Source organism: Anomaloglossus baeobatrachus, chromosome 5, assembly GCF_048569485.1.
Source record: "Anomaloglossus baeobatrachus isolate aAnoBae1 chromosome 5, aAnoBae1.hap1, whole genome shotgun sequence".
Classification (NCBI taxonomy): Eukaryota; Metazoa; Chordata; class Amphibia; order Anura; family Aromobatidae; genus Anomaloglossus; species Anomaloglossus baeobatrachus.
The window spans coordinates 477541318-477557604 of record NC_134357.1 but is presented as its reverse complement, the minus strand read 5'-3'; the positions used below and the strand labels follow the sequence as shown (position 1 = coordinate 477557604).

At 49.7% G+C, this 16287-nt stretch overlaps 1 protein-coding gene across 2 annotated transcripts in view; it reads right to left on the bottom strand.

Moving 5' to 3' along the window:
- Nucleotides 1-16287, bottom strand: part of LOC142310361 (uncharacterized) — a 216143-nt gene that overhangs the window by 50298 nt on the left and 149558 nt on the right. For both annotated transcript variants that reach the window (XM_075347879.1, XM_075347881.1), the window contains exon 3: nt 9216-9473. In XM_075347879.1, coding sequence (XP_075203994.1) covers nt 9216-9473 — 258 coding nt within the window. The remainder of the gene's footprint in view (nt 1-9215; nt 9474-16287) is intronic.

Genomic DNA, 16287 nt, shown 5'->3' with positions numbered 1-16287 from the left:
CCAGGCTTTGGGATTAGCACCTTTCTTAGTCAAGGCCACCAAAGGGGCCACCAAAGTAGAAAAAATGGGGTATGAACTGTCTGTAATAATTTATGAATCCTAAGAAGCGTTGCACCGCCTTCAAGGAATGAGGTTCGGACCATTGCAGGACAGCAGAGAGCTTCGCAGGATCCATAGCCAGGCCCTCTTGTGAGATAATGTAACCCAAAAAAGGCAATGAGGACTGCTTGAATACACATTTCTCGAGTTTAGCAAACAATGAGTACTCCCTTAACGGGAAAGGACACGAACGACATCCTGACGATGAGTCTCCAGATCAGGAGAAAAAATCAGGATGTCGTCCAGATACACCACTACTGAGGATAACAGTAAATCCCTGAACACATCGTTTACGAAGTCCTGAAATACTGCGGGTGCATTACATAACCCAAAAGGCATGACGAGGTATTCATAGTGACCGTCTCGGGTGTTAAAAGCGGTCTTCCATTCGTCACCCTTTCGAATTCGTACCAAGTTATACGCACCCCCGCAGATCCAACTTTGTAAAAAACTTGAGCTCCTCTCAATCTGTCAAAGAGCTCCGAAATTAAAGGTAATGGGTATTTGTTCTTTATTGTGATTGCGTTGAGACCCCTGTAATCTATGCAGGGACGCAAATCACCCTCTTTCTTCCGAACAAAGAAAAACCCAGCTCCCGCGGGAGAGACAGACTTACGAATGAACCCCTTCTCTAAACTCTCTCTTATATAGGTCGACATGGCCTCCGACTCAGGTATCGACAGGGGGTAAACCCTGCCTTTAGGTGGAACCGAACCTGGGATAAGGTCTATGGCACAGTCATACGGCCTATGGGGTGGAAGAACCTCAGCACCCTGTTTGGAGAACACGTCAGCGAAATCCAGATAGGGTGTAGGTATGGGAGAGAGATCAGTAGATGCAACCGCAATGACCTTAGGTGGTAAGGGAAGACATTGGACTGACATTTCGAACCCCAACTAATAATGCTGTCAGACTCCCAGTCAATGTGAGGAGCATGAGTTCGAAGCCATGGGAGACCCAGAAGGATGTCGTCTATACCCTCAGGCAAAACAAGAAAAGAAATCTCCTCTATGTGACCCTGAGACAGGGAAAGGCGCAAGGGAACTGTTCTCAATGTAATGGAGTCAGACAACATAGTTCCATTAACAACACGGACAGGAATAGGCGCCTCTAACATGATAGAGGGAATATTGTGTCCCTTTACAAATCCTGAGGACACAAAAGTCCCGTCAGCTCCGGAATCCACAAAAGCCATAATAGGCCATGTATTCTCAGATAACGAGAGCTGACCTGGGATACAACACTTAGAGGGTGCAGAAGACGTCTCTAGTAACCCCCCTCTAATGGTTACTAGGCCAGGGAGTTTCCCTGACGACTAGGACACTTGTTGGCATAGTGCCCAGCCTGACGACATACGTAACATATAGGAGGACCAGACTTGCGTAGTCTGGAAGACGTATGACCTAACTCCATAGGAGTGGGAGATGTTTCAGATGCTGAGGAAGATGGTAGTGGACCCTCAACAACTGGAATAGCCCGATGCTTAGGGCGTGAGGAAGAGACCTCGAGTCTACGTTCCTTATGGCGTACATCGATCCTCGTTGCTACTGTGATCAAGTCCTCCAGAGAAGCAGGGACCTCACGAGTAGCAAGAGCATCCTTGACATAGCCTGCCAACCCTCTCCAGAAGATAAGAATCAACACCTTCTCTGGCCAATCTAGTTCTGCCACCAGAGTTCTAAAGCAATGGCATAAGAACTAGTGGATAACGAACCTGAGATAGATCTAACAGTCTCAGGGCCGCATCATGGGTAACCTGCGGACCCATGAATACTGCCTTAAGAGCATCAAGAAAGTCTTGATGTCTCAGAGTAACCACATCAGAGCGCTCCCATAGGGGAGTCGCCCATTCTAAGGCTTTGTCCTGAAGTAAGGAGATGATAAAGCCTACTCTGGACCTCTCCGTAGAGAAGCGAGAAGAGTTGACCTCTAGGTGTATCTGACACTGACTAATGAAACCACGACATGATCTGGCATCGCCAGAATATCTGTTTGGCAGAGCAAGTCGAGGATCATGTGCAGATGTCACCATGGTCTGAGGTTTATCCTCTATACTCTTGAGCCGTGACTCAAGTACTTGTATGTAACGGTGTAACTGCTGATATTCTGCCATAACTGCCAGACCCTTGGCTCAGTCCTAATGTTACGGGGGGCTGTCTGATAACCTAAAGGAGTATCAGACAGTCAGGGTCCACCGTGCAAAGACTCTGCTGCAGACTATGGCAGAGTGCAATACCTCTGTTAACTCACAGAAGGATATAATAAGTAAGTAAAGCAATTCCTCCCTTACTTGGAGGGTGTGTGGAATGATCTCTGTTAATAATCACAGAGACAAAGGCAATGTGTGCGAAATGGCACCTACCTAGGTCCGCTCTTCTAGTGGTGCAAAAGAGACGAACAGCAGCGTAAGCCGCACAAAGCTCCTACCTGCGTTCGCTCCACTAGTGTGCGAGGACACGAACCACTAGATATGGCACCTGCCTAGGTCCGCTCTTCTAGTGGTGCAAAAGAGACGAACAGCAGCATAAGCCGCACAAAGCTCCTACCTCTGTTCGCTCCCCTAGTGTGCGAGGATACGAACAACTGCCAGACGCAGTATAAGGAACGTTACCCTAGCGGCAACGTCCACCTACGAGTCGAACCACAAGGCCCAGCCAGACCATGTGCCTCAGGCACCTGCCTATGTCCGCTCCCCTAAGAGGTAAGGATACGGACAGCAGCCGAAGCTGTAAGGTATAAGAACGCTACCCTGCTGGTAGCGCTCACCTAGCATAGACAGAGGAATGCCTAGAGGAACGCGCACAGAGCGTCTACTCTTATGCATGAACCAAGAGGACTGAGCGCCATGCGGCGTGTGTCAGGGTCTTATATAGACTCTGTGCCTCATCCAAGATGGAGGACACCAGAGCCAATCCGCTGCCAGAACGACAGGAGTGACGTCATGCTGGCCTATCACCGAGCAAGGCATCACAAGCACATGACCAGCGACCAATCGGCATAGAAGGTGTCAGAGACATGTGACCTCGTGTCAGCGATGATGTCACCCGCACATGTGCAATGGCTCCAAGATAGGACTTAGTCTCCGGCGCTCGCACATGTGCAGTAGCAAGAAATCTGGACTTAGTCTCCAGCGCTCGCACATGTGCAGTAGCAAGAAATCTGGACTTAGTCTCCAGCGCTCGCACATGTGCAGTAGTAAGAAATCTGGACTTAGTCTCCAGTGCTCGCAGCAACCGTAACAGAGAGTCTGTGAGTGGAGGAGGTCAAGCCTGTGTGACAGGCCTGTAGCAGACTGACAGGTGCCAGGGTAGGAGCCCGGGCACCTTTGGCTAGGAGGCATACGGAGGCCTTTGCCTGCAGGAGCCGGTAAAACGGCTTGGTGGAACCATGTTGAACAAGGACAGGATAGTGGCCCGCTGGTACCGACCCGGGGAACCGACTCGGAAACCGGAGCACAAAGGGGGGTACTCAGACTCTGAAGCTAAGTCCAGAAGCTACTGGGGGCTAGCTAATTAACTGATTGCGGCCAGGACTATAGGTCCTGTCCCACCCAAAGTCCAGACTGAAGACAACAGCCCAACGAGGGGGATAGAAAACCACCGCCACGGCAGAGAGATCCCACGGGCCAGCGTCTGTGGGCCAAGGGCTCTTCCGACATCTACAAGCCGGGGAGCAGACTCCTGAGGTTGCAGGCGCAGGTAGTCCACCATCACACAAACAGGTGTACGAGAAAGGCAGAGACCACCAACCGGGTGGGAGACCAGACTGCAGCTGGCTGTGGGCCCCGACCATCATCACCTTGGTTTACCAGAGACTTATGTGTGTTACTAATCGTGAGTACACAAGTGCCCACCGACCGCCCATCTTCCTTCACTGCCCAACTATTCCCCCAACGGGTCCTGGGGCCACCATCCCTACCCACGGAGGGGTTAACAACTTGCTGCGCAACATCTCCCCCGGGTGCCCTGCAATTGCAGCGGTGGTGTCCACCTTCACCACAACCCGTGGGTGGCGTCACAAACTCAAACACGGCTCCGGCCGTACACCTACCTCCCCAAACCGCCAATCCCTTTTAGATCGGCGTGATCGTGGAACCCCTGGGTCTGGAGACCCTAGAGCCACCCACTGAAGGTCCGGACCCGAGCGGCTCGGCTGCCGCCGAGCACGGGGTGGTACAAGTCCTGTCACTTTGGTGTTGCTAAGAACAGGTATACAAAAATCCTGAGGAACACCACACCCACCAAACACCCATTGGGCAGCCTGAGGGGAATAGGGCCGCCTAAATGAAGGGATGGTAGAAGGAGGGCTGGAAGTGTCAGGAGTAGGAAAAGTAGAGAGGGAGAAGTGCAAGTGAGCAGTGACAGGAAGGTCACGTTGCAGAGCTGGGCTCCTGTACTTGTCCCAGGTGCCGGACGTTGGCCTGGCCTGGAAGGAGCTGAAACCCCGGTCGCAGGGGGTAGTGACAGGGGTCACGGTACTGCCATGGAGGGCAGATCTGCGGCCTTGTGCTATAACCGGGCAGGGGTCAAGGCATGACGGGGTACGTGGACCCTTGGCTGGGAAGTAGCTTCATGCAGCCCAGTAATTCACCCGACGAGGACGGAATCTTCATGAAACGCTCAAGACCCACTTCAAAATCGGGGTACTAGCGCACTGAGAGGGATAGGACTTCCCAAAACCGTCCAGAAAATCCCAAGCGTGAACCCTGAGAGCAAGCTCACTCTGCTAGAAACGCAGGTGAGCGGGACCAACTTCAGACCAACCAGCAATGCCAAAGGGGCACGGACCCCACGTGATTGGACTAAGGCTGCAGGGCGTTCAAGACTTTGGTTTACCTGGTGTCAGTGTCAGCATCTCTGGACTGTGTGAGTACATTGTGCCCCTTTGCTTCCAACGGGTCCCCAGCCTTCCATCACCGAGCCCCAGGACACATTCCCCTGCCCACGGAGGGGTTAACATCCATAGCTGCTATTCCATTGCTCCTGGGCGCTCCCCTCTACCCTAAACGCAGCAGCGGTGGTATCCCAATTTTTACCACGAACCGTGGGTGGCGTCACGAACACTATTCAACCCTTCCTCCCCCCCTTTTATTTTCAGGAGGCCCCTCGAGCCACTGCGGATCGGGAAACAAGCAGCCCGTTGGCTGTCGTGGGGGCGGCACACCTCCGAAAAACTTGGCGTCACGAACAGGATGCGAGCAGGACCCACTAACCTGGGTTACATGTGCCCTGAAAAGTGAAGTCCGGGGGTCCAAATTCTTTTTCCTGCGACGTCCGCCATTTTTCCGCTGTTTTCGTATCAGAAAACTCCATCTTCCTCGGAAAGTGCGCGAGGCCGAAGCCCCACCCTTCGTCCTCAGCCTGAAACAGGAACCGGACGTTCCCAGAGGGCCACAGCGCGCGAAAGAGTGCTGGGAGAAAACCGAGGAGGTGTGCCTGAATGTAGCGAAAGCAGAAGAGAAGCAGGGACGCCAGGACTCTGCCATACTGTTCCTGGACAACGCAGAGGCAAGATGACGGAGCGGAGCTGGTCACCGGAACGTGCTGTTCCCGACCGCGACTTGGATTGAAGAAGAAACCGAGCAGCTGTGCAGGAGAATGCGGATGCAGTTCCAGTTCACATTGAATCACTGGAGGGAAGAGATGAGGAGCCTGGCGATGGCGGTGCGGGCCCGTGAGATCGAAATCCCATGTGATGAGAGGGTAAGTGGTTACCCAGTCCCTGTTGATTACCCTAATCCGGCCATGACGGCTGAGGGATACGCTTGTGGCAACCACTCCATCGTCACCTACCCCGTGCTCGGCGGATGCCGAGCTGCCATCACCCATCCCGGCAGCGGAACCTGCAGCATTTTCATATGAAGCTCCAGCAGCAGCCCCGATGTCTACTGTCATCCCAGTCACGTCAGCGGACCCCCCGGAGCCCGGCCAGACCAGACCCGGCCGCATCACCGGGCCCGTCCTCAGAGGCGGAGCACCTGGGCCCTGCATTCCCGGCTGCGGAGCAGTCGGTCTTTCTACCTACAGCAGTGGGAGTGGGACCTTCCGGTCCACCGGTTCCACTACCGCGCGGCATCCTGACGGCTGTTGGGGCCGCACGAGTCCAGTTCATGCCAGAGCCAGTTAGGGAGCTGAGGCCAGACGCCGACTCTCCCTACTGGGAGCGACACAGCCAAGAGCTACAACAGGAAATTGTCACCAGAGATCGGCGATGGCGGGACCTTGCCGCCCACAACTGAGCTGAAAAGGAGCAGGTGAGGAGCGCTGCTTCATGGGTCAGAGGGCCACGGTGCCGTGGTATGGTAGATCATTTTGACCCCGAGCAAGGATGGGGTTTTATCCGTTAAGCAGGCCTCACAGCGGGGGTGTTTGTGTCCCGGAGGGACATATCCCCACACCTCCCTTGGAAACACCCCGCACGTAATTTAGAGCCTGGAGAAATGGTCACTTACACCCGACACTGCGGGGAACGGGGCTGATATGCCCTGGAGGTGACAAAGCACGGAATGTTTGAGGAAGGGTATGTGTCGGCAGAGGTAGCACGCAGCCGCAAAGAAGCGTAGCTACGAGACCCGACCATCTACTAAGTAAAAATGTTAATACAATAACAGGTAATGATGCCATAGAATTGTTAGGTATTGGTGCTTTCTTTTGTTGTTTTTCACAGTTTGTTATTTTTCATATAGAAACTGCTAGAATATGAATGCTTTAATGAAATGGTTTTAAATGAAACGAGAAAGTAACCTGATTTTCCTCTAGATTTATTACAAGTGTACACTCGGTACATGGACTTTGTTGTTTTAAATAGTTAAGCAAAAATGGACCACGGTCACAGGACTGGCGTGACCAACACAAACTTTAGTCTTGTACATAATTGCACCTCCTGTGCCAAAAGAGTCATCTGGCACATCCCGGGACCTTAACCCGATCAAGGACCCATTTAGGTTTCCAGGGTTAACAGGTTGTTTGGGCGGGGGGTTATAGGGATCCGGGACGTTGGCACTGGACTGTCGCAGGAAGGGACCGCAATCACAACCAGTGGCGTCCCCCTGCTGACAGATGAACTCTAGTTTAGTAACGTTAAAGTATAAGACCCTCCCTAATGTGGGATGAACCTGTTGAATGAATGTTATTTATGTTAACCTCTTTTTCTTCCAAGTTCAATAAATGCTTGGCGTCATATAGCTCGCGGACGAGCTACGCTTAACCAAGGGGGAATGTAACTCCCTGGCCTATCAGGTCATCACAGGGGGCCGTGCAATCTTCTATTCTGCATGGTACCCACTGCTCCTTGGTTACGGGTCCTGTCACTTTGGTGTTGCTAAGAACAGGTATACACAAATCCTGAGGAACACTCTGCACCACACCCATCAAACACTCATTGGGCAGCCTGAGGGGAATAGGGCCGCCCAGATGGAGGGATGGTAGAAGGTGGGCCAGAAGTCTCAGGAGTTGGAGTAGTAGAGAGGGAGAAGTGCCAGTGAGCAGTGACAGGAAGGTCACGCTGCGGAGCTGGGCTCCTTTAACCGTCCCAGGTGCCGGATGTTGGCCTGGCCTGGAAGGAGCTGGAACCCCGGTCGCAGGGGGTAGTGACAGGGGGCATGGTACTGCCACTGAGGACAGATCGGCGGGCTTGTGCTATAACCGGGCAGGGGCCAGGGCACAATGGGGTATGTGGACCCTAGGCTGGGAAGTAGCTTCATGCAGCCCAGTAATTCACTCGACGAGGACGGAATCTTCATGAACCGCTCTCCAGCTGCTCCAAAATCGGGGTACTAGCACATTGAGAGGTATAGGACTTCCAAAAACCATCCAGAAAATCCCAAGCGTGAACCCTGAGAGCAAGCTCACTCTGCTAGCCACGCAGGTGAGCGGGACCCGAGAAGTTGTAGGCAAAGGGATCCACCAAGTGTAAACACAGTGCCAAGGGACAAGGCTTCAGACCAACCAGCAACGCCAAAGGGGCACGGACCCCACGTGTTCGGACTAACGCTGCAGGGCGTTCAAGACTTTGGTTTACCTGGTGTCAGTGTCAGCATCTCTGGACTGTGTGAGTACGTTGTGCCCCTTTGCTTCCAACGGGTCCCCAGCCTTCCATTACCGAGCCCCGGGACACCTTCCCTTGCCCACGGAGGGGTTAACATCCATAGCTGCTATTCCATCGCTCTCAGGCGCTCCCCTCTCCCCTAAACGCAGCAGTGGTGGTATCCCAATTTTTACCACGAACCGTGGGTGGCGTCACGAACACTATCCAATCCTTCTGTTTCACCCCCTTTTATTTTCGGGAGGCAGCGCGACCCCGCCTCGGGTCCGGAGACCCCTCGAGCCACTATGGATCCGGATCCGAGCAGCCCGTCAGCTGTCGCGGGGGTGGCACAGTTACGCCCCTACTCTCCACAGGAGAATGCAGCGGTCTGTGCCCATGATCAGGAGTCTGGGCACTGCGGACTTATCTTGTTTCCACAACAATTGTCAATAGGAGGAGGTAGAGGTGATGTCCGGGCGACGGTGTAATTGAAAGTAACCGGACAGGCCCACAAAATATTTGCTGCATGTTTTCTGCACAGTTTTTCCATAAAAACTGAAGTGTCTCTTAATGCCAGCGAAGTACTTAAATTTGATGCACATGTTGCTTATTTTGTCCTTTCAGTTTCGAATCTGCAGGATTTTAATTCTTTCAGCCTCGTTGCATCATTTTCCACCCATTTGAATGAATGAAGGGAAAAACACAATGAAAATGCATGCAAAAAACATAAACAAAAACGCGTGTATTTTACAAAGTATAACATCAGTATTTTCAGCAGATACAAGTGAATTGATTGAGGCCGCTCATGTGTATTTGGAATGTGGCCAGGAGTTGCGGCTATTTTACCATCAGCTCCCGGAGAATCCTGACAGTGTGCACCATATGCAGTGATTGAAGACTTTCTTGCCAAACCTAGACAATCTCTTTAATGCATCATACATTTTGTAATTCCCAGCGCCTAAAGGGCTTTCTGGCACACTGAAGCAAATCTACTGCCACGTGACAACCATTTTACTTAGCAGTTATAGAACGAGTATCGGGATATCACTAATTTCGGTGAATGTCTATATAACCAGATAGAGAGGCCTTACCTTCTCTGACTTTACATGTTGATTTTTCTCCAGCCGCTGTTTCTCTCTCACATTTCATATTTTGAAATGTCCCAGAAAATGATAAATTAGAGGCATTGGTGCTATAAATGCAAAGCTGCAGAATTATTGTGAAGCGCCGAATGAACGAAAGGCTTCTGATATCAAGGTCATTTTGAACAGTGCAAGAAATTGTGCCAGAATCTCCTTCAACAAGATCCAGGTGAGGTGGTCTTTGAGTTATATATTCACCAAAAAGGCCTGTAATAAAAAGACATAATTAATAGTACTGCCATATAGTAGCTTCTTATTAACCATAACACAGTGATTGAATGGTACCGCCATATAATGACTAGTGTCTACAACACAGTGAATGAATAATACTGTTAATGTTACTATTAATGATGAGCGAGCGTGCTCTGCGCGGTACTCGGTCGAGCATCGGGGTGCTCTCGGTGCTCTTCTGAGTATCGTGGCTGCTTGGATGTTTCGTCAGTGAAACAACGAAAACAATGCACAGGTGTCAAGGGTGTGTCATGAGTGACAGTCCCGTGGTGTCCGGCTATAGAAGGTCGCAGCGTTTAGCTGTGCAAACTGCTCCCTGACCTTCTATTATTCCTGTTTGGTGTAAGTGGTATCTGATGTATCTCCTCTGCTTGAGGTTTATTTCTTATCCCTTTAGAACACTACAGAGTTCCTCACCGTGTCAGCTGTTTTCATCAGCACTTCCCTTTGTATCCTTAAATACCCTCATTGCTTTCTGGTCTGTACTGGTGATAGGTCTATTACCCTTAACAAGTCTTCAGTGCAAGCAGTCAGCTTGGATTCATCTGGAGAAACTTTGTTATTGTTTCAGTTCCTCTCCCTGAGTCATTTGGAGATAAATTATTCATTCACCCCCCCCCCCCCCCCCGTTTGTATTCCCTGTGTGTTCTTTAGAGCTTATGTGACGCCCCCTGGCCTATCAGGTCGTCACAGGTTATCGTGCAATCTGCCCTTCTGCACAGTATCCAAATCCTCCTTGGTTACGGATCCATGGCCTTCGGTGTTGCTAAGAGCAGAGCCAGTCAAAACCCTAGGAACACTCTGCACCACACCCACCAGACACACCATTGGGGGGGGGCCTGAAGGGAATAGGGCCACCCACTTGGGGGGTTGGTAGGGGAGAGTCAGAGGTGTTAAGAGCAGGAGAGAGGAGGTCAGGAGCAGGGCTCTCTGTAAATACTAGGTGGCAAACATTGGTCTGGGCCTGGTAGGAGCTGGAACCCCTGTCGCAGGGGATCGAGTCAACGGGCACGGCTCTGCCAAGGAGGGCAGCCGGCGGCCTTGAGCCATCTCCAGACAGGGGTCAGGGCACGACGGGGTACGTGGACCCTAGGCCGGGAAGAATCTTCACACATCCTGGTAAATAACCCGATGAGGGTGAAGTCTTCAAGATTCATCCTCCACCTGCTCCAAAATCTGGGTACTAGCACAACGAGGGGATAGGACTTTCCCAAACATAGTCCAGAAAATCCCAAGCGTGAACCCTGAGAGCAAGCTCACTCCGTTAGCCATACGGGTGAGCGGGACCCGACTAGTTCCACACTACAGGGTCCAAATAGTGAAGAAAGTGCCACGGAAAAGGTCACAGGCTAACAAGCAACACCAAGGGGCACGGATCCACGCGTGCGCCCTCCCTGCTGCAGCGGTGCTCAGAATTCTGGTTTACAAGTTGTCGGTGTCAGTATTCTTGGACTGAGTGAGTACGCAGAAAACCCTTTCCTCCCCAATGGCACCCCTTCACTACCATCACCGGACCCAGGTGCAAACCCCCTACCCACGGAGGGGTTAAACACCTTGCTGCCATACCACCACCACCGGGCGCTCCCAACAGCAGCGGTGGTACTCCAGCTTACCACGCACCGTGGGTGGCGTCACAAACTTCTAACCTGTACATATCCCCCCTTTTAAATTCGAGTGTCCGCACGACACCCCTCCCCCGGGTCCGGAGACCCCTCAAGCCACCGCAGTTCCGGATCCGAGCGTCTCGGCCGCTAGCACGGGGGCGGTACACTTAGTGGGTTGACTAAGCGCTCATCCCATCCTTTCCTTACCTATGGCCTATTTCAGGGTCAGCCAGGGTCAGGTGTCTGGCTCGGAGCATAGGTACGGAACCTATCTAGTGTGGTGAGGGAATCCAGGGCACAGCGGTAGGTTTGGCCCCCTTCCCTACACAAAGGGTTTCCCTTCTGCCATTCACTTGGTACTTCCCCATACCTAGCGTGACAACAGGCTGACTTCACTGCATGATGTGTGCATGTACCCTAGGGAGAGTCATTTGCAGTCTCTGAATGGCTCTCACTGGGGGTTAAAACAACATTTTCGGATGTACTGTGTCCAAAACCAAATAAACTCTGCCCTCCTTCCTGCCGGAAATGCTCTATTACTGGCTGGCTGTATGTGGACGAAGAGCCGAACTTCACAATCATTGACTTACATTATTCCATTATACTTGTTACTTGAGTTGAGCCCATCAGAGTGTACAGATAGTGTGTGACAGCACAGCAGTGAAAATGATTAGTGTGTGAAGGATGGGCTGCTGATTACCAGCTGTTACCATTTGATTACCCAGAGCCATAAATATTGAGGTCACCTTGCATGTTTGCATTAAATGGCTTGAAAGGGGATGGATACAGTCCTAGGAGACCTCAGAGTGTTACACACGTCTTTTAAGGGCAACTGGAGACTTTTGATTTGTGGTGAACCGATTCACTATAAATCAAATCTTGCTTAAAAACTTTGACCAAGCTGGAGATATCAAATATTTAAAAGATTCGCTCGACTTCAAATCTTCATCTATTGCATGAGTTTATCCAGAATTACGCTTTATCATTTAGGATTTAGATGCAATTATGATGATAATGATGTACTAAAGTTCAAGACTTGAGAATTATGTGCTTAAGAAACGGAAAAGTGGCAACAACATTCAAGATAGAAACAATTGATTTCTCTGTATTAATTTATCACAGCTACAGGGAAGACAACAACATTCCAAGACTAAACTTTGTCAATGCCATAATTATAAAAGTATTCAATCCACATATTTATAGCAATTCCTATATTTGAAAATTATACATCAATCAACCAAATAGTTTTTTTTACATATAGTTCATAAAAAGGATTCTTAATATCCCCATGTTATTGTATACACAGTTTATCACAAAAGTCAGTACATCCCTCACATTTTTGTTAATGTTTTATTATATCTTTTCATGGGACAACACTGAAGATCTGACCCATATGATACAATGTAATGTAGTCAGTGTACAGCTTGTATAACAATGTAAGTTTGGTGCCCTCTAAATAACTCAACATGCAGCCATTAAGGTCTAAACTACTGGCAACAATAATGAGTACACCCCTAAGTAAAAATGGCCAAATTGGGCCCAAAGTGTCAATATTTTGTATGGCCACCATTATTTTCAAGCACTACCTTAACTCTCTTGGGCATGAAGATAACTGGAGCTTCACAGGACCCGCTGGATCCTCTTCCCTCCTCCATGATGACATCTCGGAGCTGGTGGATGTTACACACCTTGTTCTCCTCCACTTTCCGTTTGAGGAGTCCCCACAGATGCTCAATAGGGTTTAGGTCTGGAGACATGCTTGGCTAGTAAAGCATCTTTACCCTCAGTTTCTTTAGCAAGGTCATGGTCATCTTTTTGGTGTGTTTGGGGCTGTTTTCATGTTGGAATACGAAGGGAGAGGATCATGCTCTGTTTCAGCATGTCACAGTACATGTTGGCATTCATGGTTGCCTCAATGAACTGTAGCTCCTCACAGCAAGCAGCACTAATGCAGCCCCAAACCATGATACTCCCGCCACCTGTAGACAGGACACACTTGTCTTTGTACTTACACCTCATTGCCATTACACAATTGACACCTTCTGAACCAAATAAGTTTATCTTAGTCTCATCAGGCCACACAACGTGGTTCCAGAAATCCAGGTCCTTAGTTTGCTTGTCTCCATCAAGCTGCAGGCTTTCTTGCTCATCATCTTTAGAAGATGCTTCCTTCTGGGATGACAGCCATGGAGATCAATGTGATGCAGTGTGCAGTGTATGGTCTGAGCACTGAGAGGCGGACCCCCCACCCCTGTAACCTCTTCAGCAATGCTGACAGCACTCAACTGCTTTGATCGACCAAGGAGAGGCCTGTTTTGAGTGGATCCTCTCTTGTTAAACCACTGTATGGTCTTTCAGTTTCTTATAGCCTCGGCCATCTTTATGCAGATCAACAATTATGATTTTCAGATCCTCAGAGAATTCTTTGCCATTAGGAGCCATGGTGAACTTCCAGTGACCGGTATGGGAGAGTGTGTGAGTGATAACACCAAATGTAACACCCCTGCTCCCCATTCACACCTGACACCTTGTAACACTAATGACTCACATGACAGTGTGGCGCCCAAGGTCCTGGTCGCCACAACAGCATTGCCCCTCCAAAGGGTTAATGCTGAGCCTGGAGGTAATTGGGAGGTCTATTGGCCAGTAAGTTTACCATCCAACGCAGTTTCTCCCTCAGGCCAGCAGGGGGAGCTCTGAACCTGGAGTTCCAGGGAGCATTCCTTAAGTCTGACCTGAGGGAGGAGTTAGTGTTCAGTCTGTGGAAAGAAAGCAGAGAGAGCAGACGCAGAGTAATGCTGTCCTGCGGACTGGGGCCTGGAGCTGGAGTAGCTTGGCCCAGTGAACCAGGAGGAGCAGAGAGGCACAGAAGAGACTCGGACATCGGAGTCTGTGGTTGCCAGGGTGTAAAATCCTTCCCTGGTAGCCGAATCCGGAGGGCAGGAGAGCTGCAAGCCCCCTGGCCCAGAAGCAATCTGAAGGTACAGCTGCATCCCAAGGGCCCGGTGTAGACTCCAGCAGAGAAGCACCAGGGAGGGCCTGCACAGCCTACCACACAGAAAAAGGGACGAACCACCGGTCCCAGCAGCAAGAGGGCCATTGCCAATCCAGAGAGCAGGGTCCTATAACAGTAAGGAAAGAACAGGAGTAGGCCTCATACTCATCTGGCCAAAAAGATTCCTCAGTTACTTCCAGGCCGGCCAGAGCCCTCGACCACCTGTAACAGTCTCCCAGGACTAACCGTTTGCAAAGTAAAAGAGGAGAAGGTAAAGAGACTGTTGTTTGTGTCCGGTCCTTTCACCGCCTGTCGGCCCTGCACTACACCTTACACCATAGACTCTCACGAGCACCAACAGTGTCCCTGGGGCACCGCTCCACCTGTGGGGAGCAGTACCACCATTGCTGCCATTTCATGACCCCGGAGGCCTCATACAGCAGTGGCGGCTTAATAGCCGCAAACCACAGGTGGCCTCACGACAAATATAAACTTTATTCACCCCAAGTCACCAGCCATATTAATTGACACCCACCAGGGCCACGGAGTCGGGCCCCGCCACCACTGACGACCCCCGGACTAGTCCGGCCCGGCACCGGGTGTCCCATAGCCCTGGGGTGGGCGAGTCAACAGCGAGGAGAGAAAATGGCTAATTGGGCTCAATTTGGTCATTTTTGCTTAGGGGTGTACTCACTTTTGCTGCCAGGAGTTTAGACATTATTGGCTGTGTGTTGAGTTATTTAGAGGGCACCAAATTTACACTGTTATACAAGCTGTACCCTGACTACTTTACATTTTATCAAAGTGTCATATCTTCATTTTGTCCCATGAAAAGATATAAAATGTTTACATAAATGTGAGGGGTTAGGCAGCGAGGATCCAGCTGTCAATCAGCATTTCGCCAACAGTCACAACCCGTCATGAGAGCAGACTGGATGAGAAGCCACTACTCTGTTGATGTGATGTCAACGTAAGCTGCAGAATCATCAGCAAGAGTGGTCTGTGCCCACAGTGTGCCAGTAAAGATCGGCAAGGTAGGAAGCAACTATCCGCCTGATAGTTTTTAAGCCAATAGTAAAAAGATTAAATATTGACACACAACGGGAATGTTGTGCACTGATTACATAACCCAACACTGAAAGACAGATCGTTACATCAAAGGAGGCTAAGTAAATCATGGCACCTGCTTAGAAATAACAACTGATTTCAGAAATAATTATATACAGGGGGCTGCTGAAGAACCCAGAATATTTGAATACTGTTTATGCATATCTTTATTTTAATGGCCCTCAGCTCAATCTTGTGCCATGGCGATTTGATGGATTCACGCTCTCTAGGAAGATTGACCTAGGTAGGTCCACCAGAGTTTTATTCATTGTTATCTTGATTGCTTCATTCTATCGGATTCCTGGTCTTCCTCTTCACCTTGTTCCATCTATTCTTCTAACCATGACGTCCTTCTTCAGTGATTGCTCTCTTCATATGATGTGTCCAAAGCAGGCAAGTCGTAGTTTGGTGATCTTTGCTTTGAATGACATGTCTGGCTTGATTCATTCCAAAATTGATTTGTTGTTCTTCTTGCCATCCATGGTATTGATAACATCCTTCTCCAGCACCACATTTCGAAGGCGTTGATTCTTCTTCTGTCTTGCTTCTTCATCATTCAGGTTTCTCATCCATACTACAGAAATAATCAGACTATGTACAAGCCATGTCTTCATCAACAGTGAAATGTTCCTCAATTTGAGGACCTTGTCCAGTGACTTCATTGTTGATTCGCTCAGACCTATTCTCCTAATGACTTCCAGTTTTGTTGCTGCATCTGGAGGGATCATTGATTTGAGTAGGTTAAAGTCCTTTACAACTTCCCGTTCTTTGGCATCTATCGCAAATGTATACCGGTCATACCTGGCAGTAATCAATATATTTGTCTCCTTTGTATTAAAATTGACCAATATGAAGGCTTAGCAATGTAAACATTTCTCAAAAACATTACAATAAAAATATAAAGAGAATGGAGACATTTAAATTACAAAGTCTTTTTTCAGGAAAATATCATATATTCCTTGTATTGAGTAGAAGTCCCATGTTCAAACTTTCCATCTTAACACTCCATAGTAAGTCCTTCATTCCATCTATGCTGGTTGATATCAATGTTGTATCAACTACGTATGTAAGATTGATGATGATT